Source organism: Hesperophylax consimilis, chromosome 25 (assembly GCF_061612785.1).
Source record: "Hesperophylax consimilis isolate HC1 chromosome 25, BYU_Hcon_1.0, whole genome shotgun sequence".
NCBI lineage: Eukaryota > Metazoa > Arthropoda > Insecta > Trichoptera > Limnephilidae > Hesperophylax > Hesperophylax consimilis.
The window spans coordinates 20,821,256-20,843,953 of record NC_142860.1 but is presented as its reverse complement, the minus strand read 5'-3'; the positions used below and the strand labels follow the sequence as shown (position 1 = coordinate 20,843,953).

At 37.0% G+C, this 22,698-nt stretch overlaps 1 protein-coding gene across 1 annotated transcript in view; it reads right to left on the bottom strand.

The window, feature by feature from the left end:
* The window catches only part of LOC149411657 (facilitated trehalose transporter Tret1-like), a 93,303-nt gene that overhangs the window by 3,549 nt on the left and 67,056 nt on the right, over positions 1–22,698 (bottom strand). Inside the window, exons 3-4 of the mRNA XM_089646986.1 lie at positions 3,123–3,227; positions 771–968 (exon numbers count right to left, since the gene is read on the bottom strand). Of these exons, the coding sequence (XP_089503112.1) occupies positions 771–968; positions 3,123–3,227 (303 nt within the window). The remainder of the gene's footprint in view (positions 1–770; positions 969–3,122; positions 3,228–22,698) is intronic.

Sequence of the window (22,698 nt, the reverse complement as noted above, 5' to 3'; positions counted from 1 at the left end):
CTGACTCAATTAATATAGGTTGGGTACAGCAATCTGTCTAATGATAGATAATTCTTTTCATCAAAATAGCGCTTTATGTAAAATTTTAATATTGTAGTACAAGAGGAAAATTCGTTAACATGCACATATAATTGTTTCATTCATTCTACAAATTCTGCGAAGATACAATAATACAGAATGTTGACTTTGTTTGTTTCTGAGCTTACAAATGATGAAAATAGATTTGGACGTTTGTCAGAAATTTTGCATGTTTTTTACAGAAACAAAGAAGTTGGCAAGACAACGAGAATACTTTACTAAACAAAATAATACTCTCTAACTACGCTTTTAGCAAAATGAGTGAGAAAATTAACAAAAACATTACAAATTGGAAAATAGTTCATCATAAATCAAAGATTATCACACCATTTCTTCGCAGGGGTAGGCAGAGAGGATAAATACTACATAGCTCTGTCTTGGCACACACTTCATGATCATACTTTATCTCACACCAACTCTTCTGTTATACCAAATCCTAACTTTTGACATGACCCAATACATTGCCAGATTTTTAAGGACCCACCTATGCATTGTGGGGGCACAACGGCTGTGGAAGCACCTATTGATAGAGGACCCGAATTTACGAAGCAGTGAGAACACAGGCTGTCTCTCGGTCAGGAATGAGATGGGCATTTCTCACATTGGTCGTTTTCCAGTCAAGTTATTTGTGCAGACAGACCTAACAGAAGGAGTCTCTCTCCTATTATAATTATTATTATAGTTTAATTTACCTGTAGCAACTCCAGCGAAGAATCTGGCAGCGTACATCATGCCAACGTTGGTGGCGAACACAATCAGCAGCCAGTTGAGCAGGAAGGGGATGACGAGCGACAGAATGGCGATCTTTCTGCCTACCGCCTCAGCGAGCATACCCACTGGGATGGCGAGGAGCAGGGCTCCGATAGCCAGGATGGAGCTGATCCAGGATCCTGGAAAGAGGACGAAATTAAGTTTAATATAGTTTACATGGGAGCAATTTATTGTACTGTTGGAGGACTAGAATTAGGATTAAATGGTTTCAATTCCAAAACAAAGGGCGACTTGCACCAACTATCGCAAATTTTATCTTAAATTGTATTTAACTAAACGTATTTAAGACCCTAAATACATTTAACTTAAATGCGTTTAGTTGCGTCCTGCACCACGCAGTTCGGTGGCAATTTTAGTTAAACGTGTTTAACGCGTCGGTAAAACAGTTACCGCGTGGTTACCGCCATTAACGCGTAAATAAAACAGCTACGATGTTTCATTTTACTTGAAGTGTCAAAATATTTTGTGATTGTGTGTGTGGTTTAATAGTGTGTTCATTTATTTTGAAGAAAAAGTTAAAGCAAATAGACATAATGATGAAATAAGACAAAAAGAGCTTCTGTTGTTGGAATTAAAAATAAAACAATTATCCGAGTAATTTTGTTTTTTATTTCTTTTACATATTATATTGTTTTAAAGTATTATAAGAATGCTGTAGGTATGATTAGAAGTTTACAACCTTGCAAAGTACTCCTCGATAAGGAGTGTTAGCTTCAAGTTACGAGCACCTCGCTGATGTTTTTATTGGTGTTGAATTTTAACTGAGGTTTAATTTCTTGCACTATGATGTCGTTTTTTTACAGAGACGAAATCTTCTTTGAAACTTCTTGGCACTGAGTGTTTCAAATAAATTTGTTCTTGTGTTTACTTCTCTGACTATAAACGGTCTACTTATAAACTCTATAATTTCTTCATCATCGTCAGAATACAAATCCCAAATGTTCATTGTGAATACAAATTAAAATGATATAGATTTTAACCACAATCAAAAATCTAAGGGATAACCTAAACAATTTTTGACAGTACTGCTTTATGAGTCGGGCTAAACGCGTTTAACTCGGTTAAACAGCCCATTTTGGGTATTTAACTTTGACAGTTCTTTAAACGCATTTAACGACTTAAATTTTGTGGTGCAAGACGCCAAGTCGACTTAAATCAAATAATGTGTTTAAAATTATATTTAAATCAAATTTAACTTATGGTGCAAGCCGCCCCAAGTCTCACCCATCTTTTAAAGATCCAAAAATCTTAGAAACTCAAATCGATCGATCCTTTTTTCAACGGTTTCTGTGTTCTTCTGTACTGGTTCAAATATTGGGCATCAAATTTGAAGCAATTCCACTTCGTACCAAACATTTTAATCATGATTTACATTTCAAATATTTGGAGATGGTTTATCGCCTCTTGCATCCTACACCAGGATTGAACTTACGCTTGACATTGCTTCTCATTGGTTTGAAATAATTTGGAACACCCGACCGCAGTCCCCAATTAACCCGCAGTAGTCCTATGATACAGTACACGACTACACAAGCAAGAATTTCTTTAATGATACTACTGTACATGAATTTGTGACTATTTGGTTGTTTATTTGCAGACGGTCTTTGGCATGTGAAAATGTTTAGTTACTTATTTACCTATTTTTGCCAAATGTAAAAATCTTCCCTAAATAGTAGGATTTGTTGACTTTTCTTGAGATATCCACTTTCTTATTTGGACAAAGGACTTGAGGAATTTTTCTAGCTTTTAACAGTCTTCAAAATAAAATTTGTAAAAATTGCCACATATCAAAAATATTTCTTTCAGTTGTGTCTGTCCTGCGTAACTTAGGTTCAATGAACTCTAGAATGCGGATTAGCTTTGACATTGAGTGTTTCAAATTTTAACTGTGTTTCTTTGAGAATTGATTAAAGCTATAAATTACCTACCTACAATATAATATTTTGAACATAAAATTATTTCAATTGTCATTTTTAAAATTGGAACTGATTTGCAAAGAATTCAGCCAATCTGTAATTTTTCATGGGACTGCTGTAGTTATTTGTAAGTGTGGCGAAGTGGTACCGCATTATTAATATTTATTGATATAAATGTTTCAAATGTGTGTTTTTATTGTAGACCTTAGAAATTTTATGTGTTTTTAATACCGTAAACGGGTGTTTCAATAACACGTTCAAATTGCAAAAGTCCTTTCAGTCTCATAGTTGCTTCTTGTTCCCAGTTAAGGTTTTGTAATAATACTAATAATATAAAGAAATATCAGCTAGACATACCTTCTTCATCAGTAACGGGCAGGGTGGAGTTGGCATTTTGAATTTGTGGCAGAACAGGAGAGGTCCAAGCCAGAATGGTTCCTGCTGTCACTGCTCCAAGTCCGGCTGGGGAAAGAAGAAAACAAACACTTAATAATTTGAAAATATATTAAGCTTTAGCATTAGAAATCAGGATAATCTGTGTATAATACATAAAGAAGAGTGTCCGTGACAGTTTTATTCCGAGATTGATGTAATTTTGCACACTTGGCCCTCTTTTTTTTATTTTTATAGTGAATACCTCACAAGAGTCCCAACTGCTCCCGTCTGGAGCCAGTGAGACTATGGCATCCCCAATTGGGGATGTTGTGAGGCTGAAGGTAAGTGGGGAAGGGAAAGAGGAAGGTCTGGAAGTACCTGGCTATTCAGATCTAATCACTAAACACGGCTAAAGCCATTTGGAGCAACGTTTCAATTCTGAATGGTGGTCTTACACCAGGGCGATACTGGTAGTATCTTCCACTCTCTCAAAACAAAAGAAAGGTAACTGTCTACATACATAATATTTTGGGTTCCATGATAACTCAACACAGTGACAATTCAACACACTTTTAAAAAGTGATATAAAGCCATTAGAAACGATGAAAAAAAATAATTTAACCTAACCTACTTAACCCAGTTAATAAAGTTTTTGTTTCATCACTTTCCATTTTTTTATTTTTTTTTATTTATTGAATAAATAGTTAATAGGTACATAATATCAACAAACAAGTCCTGCTAAGCCGATTGAATTGGCTTGTCAACAGGTGCTTAAAGTTAGTTTCAAATAAATTTTTTAAAGTTATAATTTACATCTTATATCTACAGAATTAACAATTTTTTCATACAATTTTTCATACATATTAAAATAAATATTTTTTTCCGATAGCCAATTTTTCACCATATATTTAACCTTATTCATAGATTTACATTGTGTCATATAACAGATTTTAGGCGCAAAGACCCTACAGTTGCCAACTTGAGTAGCGGGAATTATCAGGCTAGTTGCTGGGTCAAACGTAACGCGCAAAAGATCCGCTACAGTTCCCCCCACCCCCGGCGACCGAGCTCCTCGTTCCTCCTTCTTACGCGCCGACCTCTGACCTAGCTGGACGTGTGTTCGTTTCGGCGCCCGCGTTCCAATTCGCACCGCTCGGTCGAGAAGCCAAATGTACGACAATGTCGCGCTTTGAACATCGACAGGCTGGCACCGTTTGTTTGAAACACGGCGCACAGTCCTGCAATCAACAGGATACCCCGACAACACCACGCTGTGAGTCTCTTACATTTCCTATTACCCTTGAATGTGTCCGCTAATAACCTAAATTCGTCCACGCTGCCTGTCGGTCTAGAGAGAGAGCTGTTAATTATTTCCCAGAGAGAGATTAGGGAACCCTTTGATGATAATTCTAGTTAGGATGTAACAACCTGTATTCTATTGTCATTCACCCATGTAATGTCCATTTTGCCGCTCAAATACAATGTTGATTTATAAAAACCTAACCTCTTTCATTTGGGGATAGCGGTTGTATGGGAGTGTTTTGTGTAGACGGTGGGATATGGATTCTTGAGCCTCGCGCTGACCCCGAACCCTGACTATGAGAGAGACGTCTCATGCCCCCGCATCTGAGCTGGCCGAGGGAAAGTCAGGGCCCCCCCCAGGTCCGACGCGCGACACTGGCGACCAACTTAGGGCAGAATTTTTTTTTAAACATATCCTTCCCGACTGCACAGAATTGCCTTTACGATTGCCCCCAATTTGAAAGCATGTACTATGCAATTTTGTTGCCAAGCGCATTTTCGCCGCGAGAACTTTTGTTTGTTGTCAAGCGCATTTTGCCGCGAAAAAATAACGGTAGGAATCCTCTCGAACGAATAAAAGAGACGCACGAAATTCCCGCCAAAACGCTGTGATAACGAAAGTTTGAACATAATGTTTCTTCAACAACATAGATTCTGTGTTCTTTGTTTAAACAAAACAAACCCACTGTTTTAATTTCGGCATAAATTGCACCGTAATAATAACAGTCAGGATTTAGAACTGTGAAGCCAATTTTTACACCGGAAGTGATTTTTTTTTTAAAAAAAAAGCACAATACACCCAACGGCCCATCGAAGCTGATTTCTAAAAGTATATCAGCTACAACCTGTAAAACACAAATAATTCTTTATCCCGATTAATTATATAGGTACGGTGTTTGTCCATATTCTTTTTTCAGCATTGACTGTTATAAAAGTGATTTTAAGTGAATTGTTTCAAATTAACTTCAGAAGTGCAGTGTTTTTTTTTTTTTTTTTTTTTTGCAAAGAAGTGCTTTCTCGACGCAATAATAAGAACGTGTGTTCAATCTCACAATTTAGTGCCAGTAAATGAAGCAAATATAAAATCTTTCCATCAAAAGTGTTTTTTTCGCTTCTAAAGTGCTGTTTTTGTGCCTTTTTTCGTGCCTTTCCTCGAGTGCAGTGAATATAAGTGCGAATAGTGCCCACAAAATTAAATAATGCAAATCCTAAAGTGTCCCCCTGGCCAAATTTTCTTCAAAAAGACTTAGAAGAATTTCGGAGTTTTTTTTTCCCTTTTTAAACCATTTTTTAACAATGAATTCCAATCAAATGGCTACATCTTTGGACATGGGTGTCATTCCCAATGTACACAACTTATCCAAAGTGCACCTACAAGCCGTCTTAAAAGACAGAGGAATATCACCACTAAACAAATCAAAGTCAGCATTGAAAGCATACGCTTTGTTATTCAACAAGAAGTTCATCAGGAAAATAAACCTATCCGTTGCAAGTGAAGACAAGGCACCCAATACCCCAGTTTTGGAAATCCCCGTTTCTAACAAAGAAACCAGGACACATGTTACAGTAAAACAAGACAATGCACCCATCACGGCACAAGAAAAAACATACGATCTCACTCCTTGGAAGATCAAATATAACGGTGTTTCTGATGTACTGGATTTCATTGACCGAATCGAAGAAACGGCCTCAATTAAAAATGTTCCATTTGACGTGCTGCAGAAAAACTTTATAGAACTAATATCTCCAGAATTAATCCCGTGGCACCGAATACAAAAATCAAAATGCAAGGACTGGAATAAACTCAGATCAGCCCTGATCACTAGCTTCGGCAAATCAGAGGCCCAACACAGAATTAAATTATCGTTACTATCCATTAAACAATTAGTAAACGAAACTGTGGCAACATTCATAGAGAGGGCCGAATCCATCAACATCAAACTTTCCCACCCTGTCTCGGAAGCCGAATTATTACCAGTTATAACTGATGGCCTCCTACAAAGATATGAAAACATTATCACCTCACAGAAAATTGTGTCGTTGGCCCATTTAAACGAAGTTTGCCTCATTTTGGAATCCCACCAAGACAGGAAAAACAACAAAACCACCACGGACAATATCACTGTACCAAGCCGTCCTTCTGGATTAAAACCAGAATTTGACAACAAAAAAGTTTGCTCCTTTTGCAAAAAAGTAGGTCACCTAGCAACCACTTGTTTCAAGCAGGCCAAATTTCTGGAAGCTAAAGAACACAGAACCTTAAAGAGACATCGCTCCAGGGATCGTTCTCCTCCACGCGACGAACTGCGTGAAATTTTCAAAAAATCAAGAAATAACATGGAAAGGTTGCAAGACCCTCACTTTGTTAAACCTCAAGTGGATTTCTCTAAACCCCCACCGAATTTTCATGCAAGAAAACCAAAAAACTAAATAATAACCTCTCAGGTATTCATTCTGTACCAAGGTCTAAGGAATGGACTGATTGGTTATCACACATTAAATATTTTAACCAGACCTTAAATGTTTCTTCGGTTTGTTGCAAACAAGCTAAAGATGGAAGACCTTATGCCCTTTTCTCCGTTAACAATGTCCCCTTCTCTGGACTACTAGATAGTGGTGCATCTGTTAGTTGCCTTGGCAACAATGCCCACCTGCCTTTTGTTAACAACGGTTTTAAAGTTTTTTCCAAACCTACACTCGTGACAACTGCGGACAATGCTCCCCAGACAGTCATCGGTACTCTGCAATTACCAATTAAATGTAACAATAACACAGTTACAATTAACTTTGTCTACTGAAGCCGAAGAAGCTTTTACGACTTTAAAAACTGCTCTTCAAACAGCCCCTGTCCTGAATTGTCCTAATTTTGAACTACCTTTTACCCTCCATACGGATGCTTCTAACGTAGGGATCGGTGGAGTCCTAACTCAGGAATTCCCCGATGGCGAACACCCGGTAGCCTACTTTTCCCGCACCTTGAATAAACACGAGAAAAATTACGGAATCACCGAAAAAGAGTTACTGGCAGTATTGGATTCTGTTCACCATTTTCGCGGTTACATAGACGGTAGCAAATTTACTGTAGTCACAGACCATAGTAGTTTGAAATGGTTGATCTCTCTAAGTAATCCCTCCGGCAGACTCGCTCGCTGGGCTTCTCGTTTGTCCCAATACACTTTCGATGTCATCCACCGTAAAGGTGCGGACAATATTGTCCCAGATGCCCTGTCAAGAATTGAACTTGCCACATTAAACATCGATACAATTGCCTCTACCCCATCCACAAAAGATGAATGGTATCTCAAAATCTATGAAGGATGCAAAAACAATCAACAAAAGTTTCCCAATTTTATTATAAAAGAAGGACAACTATATCGCAATTGTAAGGCCCCACTGTCCATCCTTGAAGATTACTCTTGGAAACTCGTTGTGCCCCTCGAAAAGAGAAAACAAGTAATCATCAACAATCATAGTGCCCCCGACTCTATACACCCAGGAACCTTCAAGACGTATAAAAAGATTTCCTTGAAGTATTACTGGCCTGGTCTTTTCAAGCAAGTTCGCAACTACATCTCCAAATGTGAAACATGTAAAGCTTACAAACATAGTACGGCACCCCCTGCCGGCCTAGTGGGAAAACCCAAACGTGCTGATAGACCCCTCCAATCGTTATCTATGGACCTCGTCGGACCTTTTCCCAGGAGTTATTCTGGACACATGCATATACTCAGCATTGTGGATATCTTTACCAAATTTTGTTGGATCTTCCCCTTAAAAAGAGCCAACGCCGCCGCCATTGTCAAACTTGTGGAAAAACACATTTTCATACCCTACGGAACACCCAAAACCGTAATAGTTGACAACGGAAAACAGTTTATAGCACAAGAATTTAAAGATTTCCTTGCTAAATACGGGATTAAAGATATTTATTATAATACCTTGTACACTCCCCAAAATAACACTGTCGAAAGGTATAACCAGACTATTAACACAGCTCTGGCCATTTTGGTTGACAAAGACCAACGTAATTGGTGTAAGAATTTAGATAAAATTCAAGCTGCCATGAATAACACTGTTAACCTAACCACTGGTTACACCCCCTTCTTTTTAAAACACGGTATGGAACAGGTGGTACATGGTTCATTGCACTGGAACACGAATTTCCCCACGTCAACCACCTCCACAAGCAATCCTGCCGTTGATTACGCTCATCGTTTGGAAGAACTTACTGCCATTTATAGTGAAGTTACTGATGCCCTATTGCTGGCCCACCAAAAAAGTGCGGACAGATATAACCTACGTAGGAAACACATCACTTTTAATGTAGGCGATGTTGTCTGGAGAAGGAATAACACCCTCTCTCAAGGAGCCCTGTACTTCTCTGCCAAGCTGGCACCCCGTTTTGTCAAGGCCAAGGTTGTAAGAAAAATATCGGACTTAGTTTACTACCTGTCCGACTCCTCTGGCAAACATACTGGTAATTACCATATTAAGGACATTGTAAAGTCTGGAAGTGAGGAGACAGTTGAAACTGCCCCACCACCCCAGCAACTTTAAACTAACCCATTGTGTATTATCACAAACTATTGTAAGCTTATGAAGTCTTACCATAATTAGGCGTGTAAAGTGTCAACTACATGTCAACCTATTCGTCAAAAACGAGTTTAACCTACCTTTGTAAATAAATGTATATTAACATATTATGACCATGAAGTATTATTCCTGTAATAACGTTCTTTCCCTCACGACAATCGTTTTCTCTCTTTTTACGTTTTATTTTCTCACCTGTTCTGAAACTGATCATTTTAGAATAGAGACACGTTTTCGAGTTACAATCGCCGGGAAGTCGCGAACCCGCTTTTGCTTCTCAACTTCTACACTATGCAATGTTTATGTCATGTCACCCCATTTTCGTTTCATTTTGTTCCCTTCGTCGTGTTAGAAAGAACCACCCCACTTTTGTTTTTGTTCCTTGTAAAATAACGATTGGTAATCACTCATAAGAGTGCCATCCAAAAGAGTTCGGATTTTGTAAATTCCAAAGTGTTAAATACCGACCCTTTTTTTTAAAAAAAAAAAGAAAACCTGTCAAGTACAGCCATTAATTCTTTCTTGTCCAATTCAACGTTACCTTGAGTATGTAAAACCCTATAGTGGTCTCAAAGGCAAGAACCAAGTAGCAATTAATCACATAATTGTCTTCTTTGTATGTATATAATTTTTTTTCATTTTTTTCAATTTTTTCCTTTCAAAAATTGATGGCGTCCTACCCAAGCTCACATTTACCAAAAATCGGATTTTGACACATCCATTTTGGGAAATTGTATTTATAAAAGAAAACCAAATGTCGGTCCTATAAAACCACATACCATAACTGGATTCGCTTCAACTAAAAGTATGTAAAACCCATTAAGGTCTTTTATTGTATGACGAGATCTCGATTTCTTTTCTCTACTGTTACGTCACGTATGTCTCGTACCTCACGTTTCAACTCTACGGGACAGGTTAGTAAAACCTTACGGTTATCCTGATCTTCGAACGCAAATAATTATATCACAACGTAAATCAACAGGACTTTGTTCGATCATCGTTGCATAATATAAACACCCAACCTTTGTCTCACCATTTAACCAAGTGTTTGCAACCCAATTGCACGCTACAATGAACAGTATGTAAAGCCATTATGGGCCTGTTCTCACCCATCGCACGATGTAAGTAGAAATACCTCCTACCATCATCTTGCACCTTGTAACAAATGAAGTAACATTGAAATTGTTTATCTTCTCTATTGTTCCATCGTACGCCTCTCCAGGCTACGGAGTTAGTCAATCTAACAAATCTTTGCAAACAGTATCAAATGATACTGCTAGCTTTTGTTGAATTATATTTAAATGTAAAAATTGTCACGCGATAGGAGAGATCCTTAAAAAATCCACCACTACACGAGAAGTTCGTTACAATTACTTAATACTTATAACCATGTGTTATAATTTGGTCGTGTGACATTAACTTGCCATGAGTACCGCCTTTATGTATAATTTGGTCGTGTGACATTAACTTGCCATGAGTACCGCCTTTGTGTATAATTTGGTCGTGTGACATTAACTTGCCATGAGTACCGCCTTTGTGTATAATTTGGTCGTGTGACATTAACTTGCCATGAGTACCGCCTTTGTGTATAATTTGGTCGTGTGACATTAACTTGCCATGAGTACCGCCCTTGTGTATAATCTGGTCGTGTGTCATTAACATGTCATGAGAACCGCCTTTGTGTATAATTGTGTACAACCCTGTACACGAGACGTGGAGACGTAATAATAATACTTACCGTGATTCGTGTGAACGACATAATATCGACATCGTCATCTCCTTTAAGGAACTGTTTTTTACACTCTTTGACTTCTGTCTATAATTGAGTTGTACCTTGCATATACTGCATACTCGTACACTATACGTGAAGACGTTACAATACTCACCATGAATCGTGCGAACGAAATAATATCAAACCTTTATATGTGAACTACGTAAGTATTTCACAGAAACCTCTTTGTTCAACGCCAATGCCCGTGGACTTCCTGTTTTTGCTGCTTTCCAAAAAGAAAAGAAGCCCAGGAATATCTACTATCCCAAAAGGACTAGTTTTCAGCTTCACTGTCAATTATGGGGCATAGTGCCGCAGGAGTTAATCGATGGGCACAAAACCACTAAACTCGTCGTCTGGGAAACGAATAAGAAGAATCCCAGGTTTGTGAAATTGGAACTAGGGTCTGTCTTTTCTCACAATCATGTAGAAGCTTAAAACGACCCCTAATCTTTTGCCAAATACACGCAAAAGATTAGCCTCTTTAGTACAATGTGTATTCAAATACTGTTTAAAATTAATCCACTTTATTAAAATGTAAAGAGTCAGGAAATCTGCTGGTTGAATATGTTTCACTCTCACATAGAGGTTGAATTGGAAATTAGTCCAGTCTCTAGCAAATTTCGTAACTCAATTCCCGTCCTTTTTCCTCCCACTCCCTACCCCCATGCCCTCAGGCATATATATGAAGTGGAAAATCTGTTGTCGACCATATTTCGCCCTCACTTCGAGTTCGAATCGGTAATTGTTCCGGTCACCAACAGGCTTCCTACCTCACCTTTCACGTATGTTGTCATTTTTTTTCTCTCCTCAACAAAACACATTCATGAATTTTGAATATGTATGATACGCACTTGGCGCATCGTCTGTCTTTTCTGACAACCTTTATTCATGAATTAGTTTCCCTGCTGTTGCCGTGACTCGTTCACGAATTTTTTTGTCTTGTTCTTTGAAATCCTACGAAAATGTTACCACCTGTATGTTAACATAGGCCAAAGAAGGCCGGTTGTTTTTTCAACCAAGACAGTTTGTCATTCGGCAAACGCCAAGTCATCCTAATAAAGGATAATGTTTATGTAATCAAAACTAGTTAGGAATCTCTCTACCTCTCTCTCACACTCTTCGTCACTCTCTGGACCGGCAGTTAAACCTCGTTTGTTTATTTTTTCTGGACACATTTTGTTTCTCTCCAAACTTTTCTTCATTGGTCCCTAGGCAGGTAAACTTCAAGAAATTTGCTTTAATAATAATTCCCCCCGGATTTAAAAAGAAGCCCAGGCGGATGCCATCTCCAACAGCCAAGCTGAGCCTCACCTCCTAGCAGCCTGCGCTGTGGTTACAAAGGCCCCTCGACTACTACTCGCTACACACTTGTTCCATCTTGTTCCTGAAAGCACAGACAATACCACTCATATGTATGACGTTTGTCGCACCACTGCAAGCCGAGTTGTCCCACTATACTTTATGACACTCTGAACTACCTTTCGGACACGCTAGTCCCGGAGTTCAAATTTCTTGCCCTCAATGCCAATGCCAGTTATACCGTCTCTTGCTCTGTCATGCAGTGACACATACCAGGTCATGGGTGAAACATAATTACCCTTTGCCCCTCCAGTAAACACAAACTGCGCATCTCTAAAAAGTTATCCTGAGCTACATTATGCTCCGATAACCAACACATACGATCCGTGCCCACCATAATAGCACATAGGACTCGTACTGGCATAACTACGGAACCTGGACTACTCTCTCCAATGACCACTGTAACCATAGCCGCAGCCCCGCAAACCACAGCCCCACTTCGCAAACATCAACGCCCACAACGAAGCAAAGTGTTCTTTCCAAGGCCTAAGTGTACTCCTGAGTGTTATCTCAATGGGTCAGATTACAGTGATAATGTAATCTTTTAGAGTCAGTGAAATCTCGTTTCCTTCGCAACTCTTCGAAACCAAAAAACCAACGCAACGCAAACTTAGCTTCCAGACCAATGAAACCCTAGAATCACACCTTAACATTCCGTCTTTTGTTTTTTTCAATTGTATAATGTTGTCTATTGTTTTTTCAATTGCATAACCATGCCCTTTTGTCTTTCAATTGTATAATTTTGTCTTTTGTCTTTCAATTGCATAACCATGTCTTTTGTTTTCTAATTGCATAATTTTACTTGTTGTTTCCACACCTGCTCTCTCCCCAAAATTATTTGCTCCAAACATGCTATGTACCCTTCCTCATTTCTCCCCACAAATATTGTTACCTAGCCTATGGCATAAGCTAGTCATTATGTTTTAGCTAGGCATCTCTCTGGCCATCCAAGTCTCTCAAACTAAGGGCAACTCTTGTTTTGTCAAAAAAAACCCCAAGGGAGGCACATAGAGGATCTTTTAACCCTGATGCTCCATTACCACGTCGCCCTTTTTACGAGCGCGGGGGGAGGTGTCATATAACAGATTTTAGGCGCAAAGACCCTACAGTTGCCAACTTGAGTAGCGGGAATTATCAGGCTAGTTGCTGGGTCAAACGTAACGCGCAAAAGATCCGCTACAGTTCCCCCCACCCCCGGCGACCGAGCTCCTCGTTCCTCCTTCTTACGCGCCGACCTCTGACCTAGCTGGACGTGTGTTCGTTTCGGCGCCCGCGTTCCAATTCGCACCGCTCGGTCGAGAAGCCAAATGTACGACAATGTCGCGCTTTGAACATCGACAGGCTGGCACCGTTTGTTTGAAACACGGCGCACAGTCCTGCAATCAACAGGATACCCCGACAACACCACGCTGTGAGTCTCTTACATTTCCTATTACCCTTGAATGTGTCCGCTAATAACCTAAATTCGTCCACGCTGCCTGTCGGTCTAGAGAGAGAGCTGTTAATTATTTCCCAGAGAGAGATTAGGGAACCCTTTGATGATAATTCTAGTTAGGATGTAACAACCTGTATTCTATTGTCATTCACCCATGTAATGTCCATTTTGCCGCTCAAATACAATGTTGATTTATAAAAACCTAACCTCTTTCATTTGGGGATAGCGGTTGTATGGGAGTGTTTTGTGTAGACGGTGGGATATGGATTCTTGAGCCTCGCGCTGACCCCGAACCCTGACTATGAGAGAGACGTCTCATGCCCCCGCATCTGAGCTGGCCGAGGGAAAGTCAGGGCCCCCCCCAGGTCCGACGCGCGACAATTGCTTTATAGTGTCAGGTAATAAATTAAATATCTTCGGTATGTTGTATTCAAACGTTCTCTGTCCGTATTTATTATTAAATTTCGGAACTATTAACCCGTCATTGCGCGTGAATCTAGTACTGTATTTATGTTCTAATTTTTCTTTATGCTGCGGGGTAAATATATACTGAATTATGATTTTTTGCCATAGTATAGCCTTAACAGGTAAAATTTTGGCACTCTGAAACAGCAACGGTGAATTATGTCTCTGTTTAAAAATATTAGGGACGACTAGTAATTTTACAATTGCGTTTTGTACAACTTGGACTTGTTTCAGATTGGTTATAATTGGTTATGATTGGTTATTACTTTTTTAAAGATGTGATGAATTATCACTGTGATGATTTATCCGGTCACCAATATTTTGAAAACACTTTTTAGAAGAATTTTTACAATTTTTGATGAAATTTTGCACACTTCGAAAAACTCTGCACAAATCCCGGGCAATTCCGGAAACTTCAGTAACCTATATAATAATTAATCAACAATTTAATTTAAGGTATATCAAGTAGTTTCACTCCCTTTTCTCCTTTCTCAGGTTAGGTACGAAAAACTTGACAATATTTAAAGAACTAATACTACCATCACTTAAGCAGAAATATTGCTTGTGCAATGATGGAGAACTTAACTAGCAGAGGCATTGAACTCTCGACGCTAGGGTGGGAACGAGACGCCCTTGTAAACTCAGCTACTATTCCATCGAATCAAAATGTTCTTGGTAAGCCACGCTCTCCCCTTTCTTACTCCCTATTCTCCTTGTGTTACTGTGATGTAATTAGGTAATTAGGTTGAGTAGTTAATCGGTAGATGGCGGTAGACATAAAGCCTACGCCAGGGCCCGCCAGATGACGCTAGTGTTATAGCAGGTACTAGTGATAGATATTATCGGCAAGGCAAGCATCTGCGAGCTCAGAGATTTACCTACCCTTGGGTAACGAACAGTTGTAGCTAGCCAAACAGGTTATTGTAACGTAAATAAACAGTATTATATTAAGGACCTCTTCGCCGGATCAAATATTTATAATAATTACACAATGTTGCATTAATAGTTACCGATACAACAGGCTAATACAGTTTTTTTGTGCGAACGTCTAATTAACCTCATTGAACCATGACCTCATAGATTTTTAAATACGTATACAGAGATAAACGGTTAGGCTACATTAATATGTCAAATTATTTCGGGTAAATATTTACCTACGACTACCGTTTTTACCACTACAAAAAATTGCCCCTTTAATAACGCCTGCTCGCGTCCCCTTTAGAGTTATATCCCAGTTTTCAAGTAGTTTGTGGGCTACGCTAGGTTTGTATAGACTGGTTTGTGATTTAATTCTACCTAATCCAACCTAACCTAACATGTACGGAATATTTTCTCAAACGGTAGTCGTAGGTAAATAATTACCTTATTTCGCTCTGTCAGCTTTGTCAATTGACACGATTCATTTATTTATTTTTGAATTTAAATTGTACAAAATACTGTAGAATATAATAACTCCAACTTCTGACATTTCACAAACATGGCAGTTTATCACATAAGCGCCCCCTATCGGCATGAAATTGTGAGGCTTGTTATATTCTACGTGTTCATAGATGGCGTTAATTTATTTATTTTATTAAAATACACCTTTTACAAGGTATTCTTTACAATAGGGAGACAAATTATTTATTTGCGCGCGTACAAACGCAATATGAATAAATAATTTTGACTGTAAAAAAAACTCAATTCTTTCAAGAAAGGCATACAAATACAATATTGGATCGAATCACCTATAAAATTTATCATTTGTATGCCTTTCTTGAAAGAATTCAGATTTCATTCGGACAAACTACAGGGTTTTCTAATAAGAGGTGTTATTTTGAATAGCCCGCTATTTTGGTAGATGTTACTTTTGAAGCTGTCATTTTTTGACATTTGACAAATAGAAACTACGCCATTAATAAAAATGTAACGATACACGCTTCAACAACGCACTGAAATTATTAAAATTCACTTGAGTGAATCAAATGCAAATCATCTTGAGTGATGAGGCCCATTTCCACCTCGGTGGCTTCGTCAACAAGCAAAATTGTCGCATCTGGGGCTCAGAAAACCCAAGAGTTATTGTTGAAAAGTCTCTATATCCTCAACGTATGACTGTTTGGTGCGGTTTATGGTCCGGCGGAGTCATTTGACCTTACTTTTTCTAAAATGAGGCTGGAGCAACAGTTACGGTGAATGGATTGCGCTATCGAGAGATGATTAATGATTTTTTATGGCCGGAATTGGATGGTATTAATCTGGACAACGTGTACTTTCAACAAGACGGCGCTACGTGCCACACAAGCAACGAAACCATTGATCTTTTACGATTGAATATCAAAATAACACCTCTTATTGGAAAACTCTGTATTTATTCATATTCATATTGCGAACGTACAGACGCAAACAAATAATATGTCTTAATAACACACGTAGAATTTAATAAGCGTCTAGGGTCGAGTCAGGATGGAAATATTGACTAAAAAAGACGCTGGGAGCATTTTACTCACGATATCAACAAGGCGATTCTATGAAATTGTTTTGAAACAAAATAAGTGGATATACTATACAAGGAGGTTTATTGCAGGACATGTGATTATAATAAATCACATTTATTTACCGACCAATACGACCGCATTTGCTCGGTGGACAAGAATTGAATGATTGTCATTGCTTAAGTGCGAAATGGGTTGGTAATAATCCCCCGCCCCCACTTATCAACCTTTAAATGGTGTTTGGAAACCCGTGTTGCAAATTTTATTGTAAAACTGTAATTGAATGATCAAAAAGACAAAGGATAAAATCCAAAGGCCTTCAATTTAATCAAAGGTATAATAAGTAATAAAAATAATGTAATTATAATATAATTATTATTAATATTTGAAAATCTGTTTCTGAAAAAATAAGAAAATACACAGATTTACGAAATTAAAGAATTTATACATAAGAATGCAAAAATCAGTAATTTTAAATACATGTAGGATTACGAAAGATTTTTTAAATATTTATATTTATTATTTATTTATTTCACGCCTATTAAGACTTTTATATACATATATACAAAAAAATTTACGAAATTATACATGAAAATAGTGCAGGAAACGACTATTTAAAACAATTGCAGAAAAATAAATATAAAGTCAAAATATCACTGAACTTAATCTACACAGCAAGCCGGCACAAAACATAAAAAATCCAAAATATTTTTTTCTTTTTCAGTTGACAAAATTATTATGTGTTAGTCAAATCAAATTAAATACCTTTATTAAAATATTCCACTACTTGATGAAAAAAACTTCAATAGGGTATGCTTATTTATTGAAATTGATGTACTAAATATATCAACAACATCGTAGTATTTATTTCCTATATTTAATTTTTTATTTTTTATTGAGGGATCAGTAGGATTTATAGGCCCTGTTAGGAGCTCTACCGAGCCGAACCCTCTGATATGAAAATATTTTGAGTCGGTGAATTATTTTCCCATTTGATCTCTGGTGAGTTGACGTGTTGTTCCTGTATTGTTTTGTATTTATTTTGCTTATATAATGCACTTGCATAAAGTGGATTGACTAGATCAAGGCTGCCCAACCTTTTTAACAGTTGGGCGAAATTGACGATTTTGAATCACTGGCGGGCCACTGAATACCTGGCGGTTCCTATTTCCATGGGGGGGGGGTTGTTTGAGTAGCCTAAATAGCGATAAATCGCCTTCGTTGGCAACACTGGTGACCGCGGGGCCCGCGACACTTTTTCAAATTGGCGGATTGGCGGGTTTTTTGAAAATGGTTCACACGCGGGCCACTTATAAAGTCGGAAACACATTATTAAAACCCGACGCGACCCGATGAAACGCGATGCGTGTTGAGTCGAATCAAATGTATTGTTTTCTTATGACCAGAATCACACTATGAACACCCGACATGGCGTCGCGTCGGATGTTCATAGTGTGATTCTGGTCATAAGAAAACAATACATTTGATTCGACTCAACACGCATCGCGTTTCATCGGGTCGCGTCGGGTTTTAATAATGTGTTTCCACCTTAATTCGTTCGCGGGCCACATTGTGGCCCGTGGGCCTGGGGTTGGGCAGCCTTGGACTAGATGATCATTTGTGGAAAAGTGTGTGGAAGGGTTTAGTTTTTCCTGTGAGGAAGATTTAACCAAAGAAAATATATTAAAAAACCCCAAGTTCTAGGAGGTTAAAATATTGATGACATAGTTTTCGCTTGAATTCGAATACTAGTTGGTCGTAAAGAGTTCAATCTAAAATTTCTAACCAAGACCCCTGAATTCTGCTTACCGTATAGATAGAATATATTCGAATACTGTCCACACAGCGTATTATGCGCCCAAGGCAAAAACAAATAAAGCAAAAAAAGACGTAAAAGCAAGTAGGTATGCTCCAATTAAGCGTACTAAAAGTGGGTGTTGAAGAAATTACGAAAAATACCGGTCCGTTATTAGCACAATTTTTGGGCAGCGGTTTCACTCAGCCTTGAATACTAATAACCACTTTATAAGAATTTTTATTACGATTTATATATACTGTGTGTACTGTTCAGATCCCACAATTTGTGTGGGGCATATAAAAATGGGTACGCATTTAATAAATGTTTGATACAAAACACTATATATATATCTATTAATAATAATTTTAAAAAACATCTGTGACCTGTTATGCTGCTTATATACAATGTTATCTCTCGAAGAGGTGATCACAATTGGCCACCGAGATCTTGTGATTTAACACCTTTCGACTTCTTCCTTTGGGGCCACGTGAAAGATAAAGGTCTACGCCAACAGCCCAGCGTCGATTCAAGACCTCAAAGATGGAATTCGTGAGGCTATCAAGGACATAAGGCAGCCACTTTGCGATTTGGTTATGGAAAATTTCATGGAAAGGATATGGTCCTGTAGGCGTGGTCGTGGTGGTCATTTGACTGATGTTATTTTTCACTATTAACGGCATACCTTCCTCTTTATAATGAAATAAATATTCGATCATTTATATTAAAAAATGGCATTTTTCTTTGAATATCAAAATAACACCTCTTATTGGAAAACCATTTGTTTGCGAGCCGAAACGCGAGCCGATACTCGGATTATGGAATTAAAATTAAAATTTGTTGTTGCTTCGTTCTTTTCCCATAATTTGAGGTTTGGCTCGCAAATGTATTCGCGCCATTATGTGCGGAGTGGATTTGATTTGTATACAAATCTACAGATTTATTAACTACTGCAATCATACTACGACTATGAAAAATACATACAACTATGTACAGTCCTTTAATAGATAAAAAATAATTAAGAGTTGTTTGTTATAAAATCTATTTATGCTACATCCATTAAAAACATTGATTATTAATCATATTATGAACAAAATGAACCGTTACAGACGATACTGATATCAAATAATAAATAAACACGGTTTCAGAGAAAATGATGTCACAAAAATAATAACATCTAAACATAATCCACTGTGCAATAATGTTTTCGAGTGCAAAATCTTTTTTTTATTTTTATATATTTACTCCACACAGGAGGCCTTGAAGAAACTAATTTCCCTCAGGGCCTATGTCATCTTTGGGGATGCTGTGTGGAGGATCTTTTTGTGGAGAGGAAGGAGTGAACATGGGTCTTGAAGAGTCCCATGTTGTAGGAGGGAGGAAACACAGAGGCCGGCAGTTCGTTCCACAGCCGAGCTGTTGAACTTAAGAACGAATCGTAGAAGCGACCCGTTCTCATGTGACAAGTGTCAACTGTGTACCGACATGTTGTGTCGGTAGACACATTAACATAATACAGCGGATAACGCGATAAATGTCCTTGAAGATGTTGATTTAGAATAGTGTTGACTATTTTTAATTGTATGAGAAAGTAGGTGCTTGCTTGGTCAGTTTTTTTTATAAGTTGGCATTTGTATTCACTGATTAAAACCTGCTCTAAATTATAATCAGTCCTGTATGTTATGTATTAAAAAAAATAAAGTCAAAATTTGTTAATTTTGACCAGTCAACAAAGAAGCTCTTCAATTATCACTCTACATTTCGGTATCCGGTCAACTCACGCAACAATGGCAATTCAATTGACCCGGCAACAATGGCAATTCAACACGGTCTTGAAAAGTGATATAAAGTCATGAAAAGTGGTATAAAGTCATGAAAAGTGATATAAAGTCATGAAAAGTGATATAAAGTCATGAAAAGTGATATAAAGTCATGAAAAGTGATTAAAAACTAGGTTAAGGGTAAACACAACGTAACGTTATATTATATGCGTACATAATTGGCGTAAATTTAATTATTTTATGAAAATACATTTTTTGCAAGTTATGCTTTAAAATATTAAGACCAATTATTTGTTTGCGCATGTATACACGGAATATGAATATGAATAAATAGTTTTGTCCGAATAAAATCTGAATTCTTTCGAGAAAGGCATACAAATACAAAATTATATAGGTGATTCAATCCAATATTGAATAATTATGCCTTTCTTGAAAGAGTTGAGTTTTTAATAATTTTAATAATAATAATTTTAATAATAATAATTTTTTATTGGTATAATAATTTTTATGAGGTTAGTATAATCCCACACGTCCCATATTTTTTTGTACAATAGATAAAGTTAGGTTAAGTTTACAGGCCTTTTTTCATTACTTTTAATGACTTTATATAACTTTTCAAAAGCGTGTTGAATTGCCACTGTACTGAGTTGCCATGGAAACCTATTTTTTAAATATATTTTATTGATACGATACGCTTTTTGAAAGAGCCTAGAGAAGTTATGTTTTGACCATTTGGCGTTTCATCTGTCTAAAAATTTGTTTGTTACGGTCCGATTTCGGTTCAAGATTAGGTGAACGTATTGGATACTACATTTTTTTTTTTGACATTAATAATAATATTTATTTATATGTTAGACAGATAATATGTACATAATAATTCAGTAGAACAGTAATCAAAAGTAAAATTTTAATTTTTAATTATATAGAACCCGTGCAGAAGAATAGTTTTATCGTAACCTTATTTTTTATTATTACTGAGGTATATTTTATTTTATTTATTTATTTATTTTATTTAACAATATTTTTTTATATAAGATAATGTGTCCTTACTGGGGTACCCCATTCTAAGGACACATTGTACATGGTTGTGTGTTTGAAAAAGTATAAGTACATATGTTAAAATACTATATAGAAAATTAAAAAACAATATTTAGAGAACAATAAAACATAATACAAGCTTTAGTCCTTGTTGGGTTGCAAAATTATATCTATATTCATCCTTCCCTTATCCATTTCTTGATGTTTCTTTTGAAGTCAGTTATTTTTTTAATGTTTTTTATTTCAAAAGGGAGGACATTAAATAATTTTATAGAATAATACTGAATATTTCTTTGTCCAAAAGTTGTTTTAGTTGTAGGTTGGTGTAACATGTGTTGTAATGTGGATCTTGTAAGTCTGTCTGAGTTTGTCTGTGTAAAGTTGTCCTGGTTTTATCCCGCCAGATTTCAAATGATCGTGGTTCCTACTTAGAGCAGTCAAATCGGAATAATCAGTAGTATGCAGAGATGTGCTTTATTTCAAATAAATCCATTTCAAATGGAAATGCAAAATGGGTATTTTCCATTTTGCATTTTAAATGCTTTTCTAAAAACCATTTTGCATTTTGCATTTTAAATGCTTTTCTCAATGCATTTTCCATTTTAAATGCTTTTTTGCAACATTCTTCCTACTATCTCCACTCATCTTTTTTCATAAGCCCCAAATATCAGTCGCTCCTCAACCTCGCTATGAGAGATAATTTACATTTGTCAAGCTGCTCCCTGGTAGGAGCCCTGGCAATTGGGTGATACCATTACAAAAAATACTGATTCAAATACTGAACATGGGGCCATGACGCTATAATATTAAATGTTAGATAGCAGTTTCTATGTTTTTACGTTGGCAACATTAGTCACGCGCAAATTTTTTGTGGTTTCATAATCTGTAGTTGTGGTGTTTTTGGATTTACCATAATTTAATATGTTTGTTCTACATTGATGTCCATTATTAAATGACAAAATTGTTTAAAAATTCTATAATTATTTTGATTGTTTCACCTGAGAAACCATTTTGCATTTTCAATGCATTTTGAAAATAGGTATTTTGCATTTTACATTTGAAATGCTTTTCTAAAAACCATTTTGCATTTTGCATTTTCAAATGGAAAAGTTTTGACCCATTTCCATTTTGCATTTCAAATGGTTTTGGGTACCCATTTTGCACATCTCTGGTAGTATGGTGCCTACCGGAGAAAACAAAGTTTGAAAAAAGAATTCGGACAAAAAATAAATAATTCCTTATTTTATATTCCGTTATGATTTCAGATGAAATTGTGGTTTTCGTTAATTAAATAAGAGAAAATTAAAAACTTACTCTCAATTTGTGGTAATTATCAAAATCAAATTTTAAATACATATTACAAAAACAAAAACATTATTTGATTAATGCCACCAGCCATGAAAAAACTTGCGCGCAATCAGATTCATATAGCGCAGATATTCTTTACCCGGTCACTGGTCACTGGTCATAGTGGTCATTGGTCGCGGGGTTAGTGTTAGCACAGATTGGACAATTTGATCATAATATGTACCTAACACCAATTGA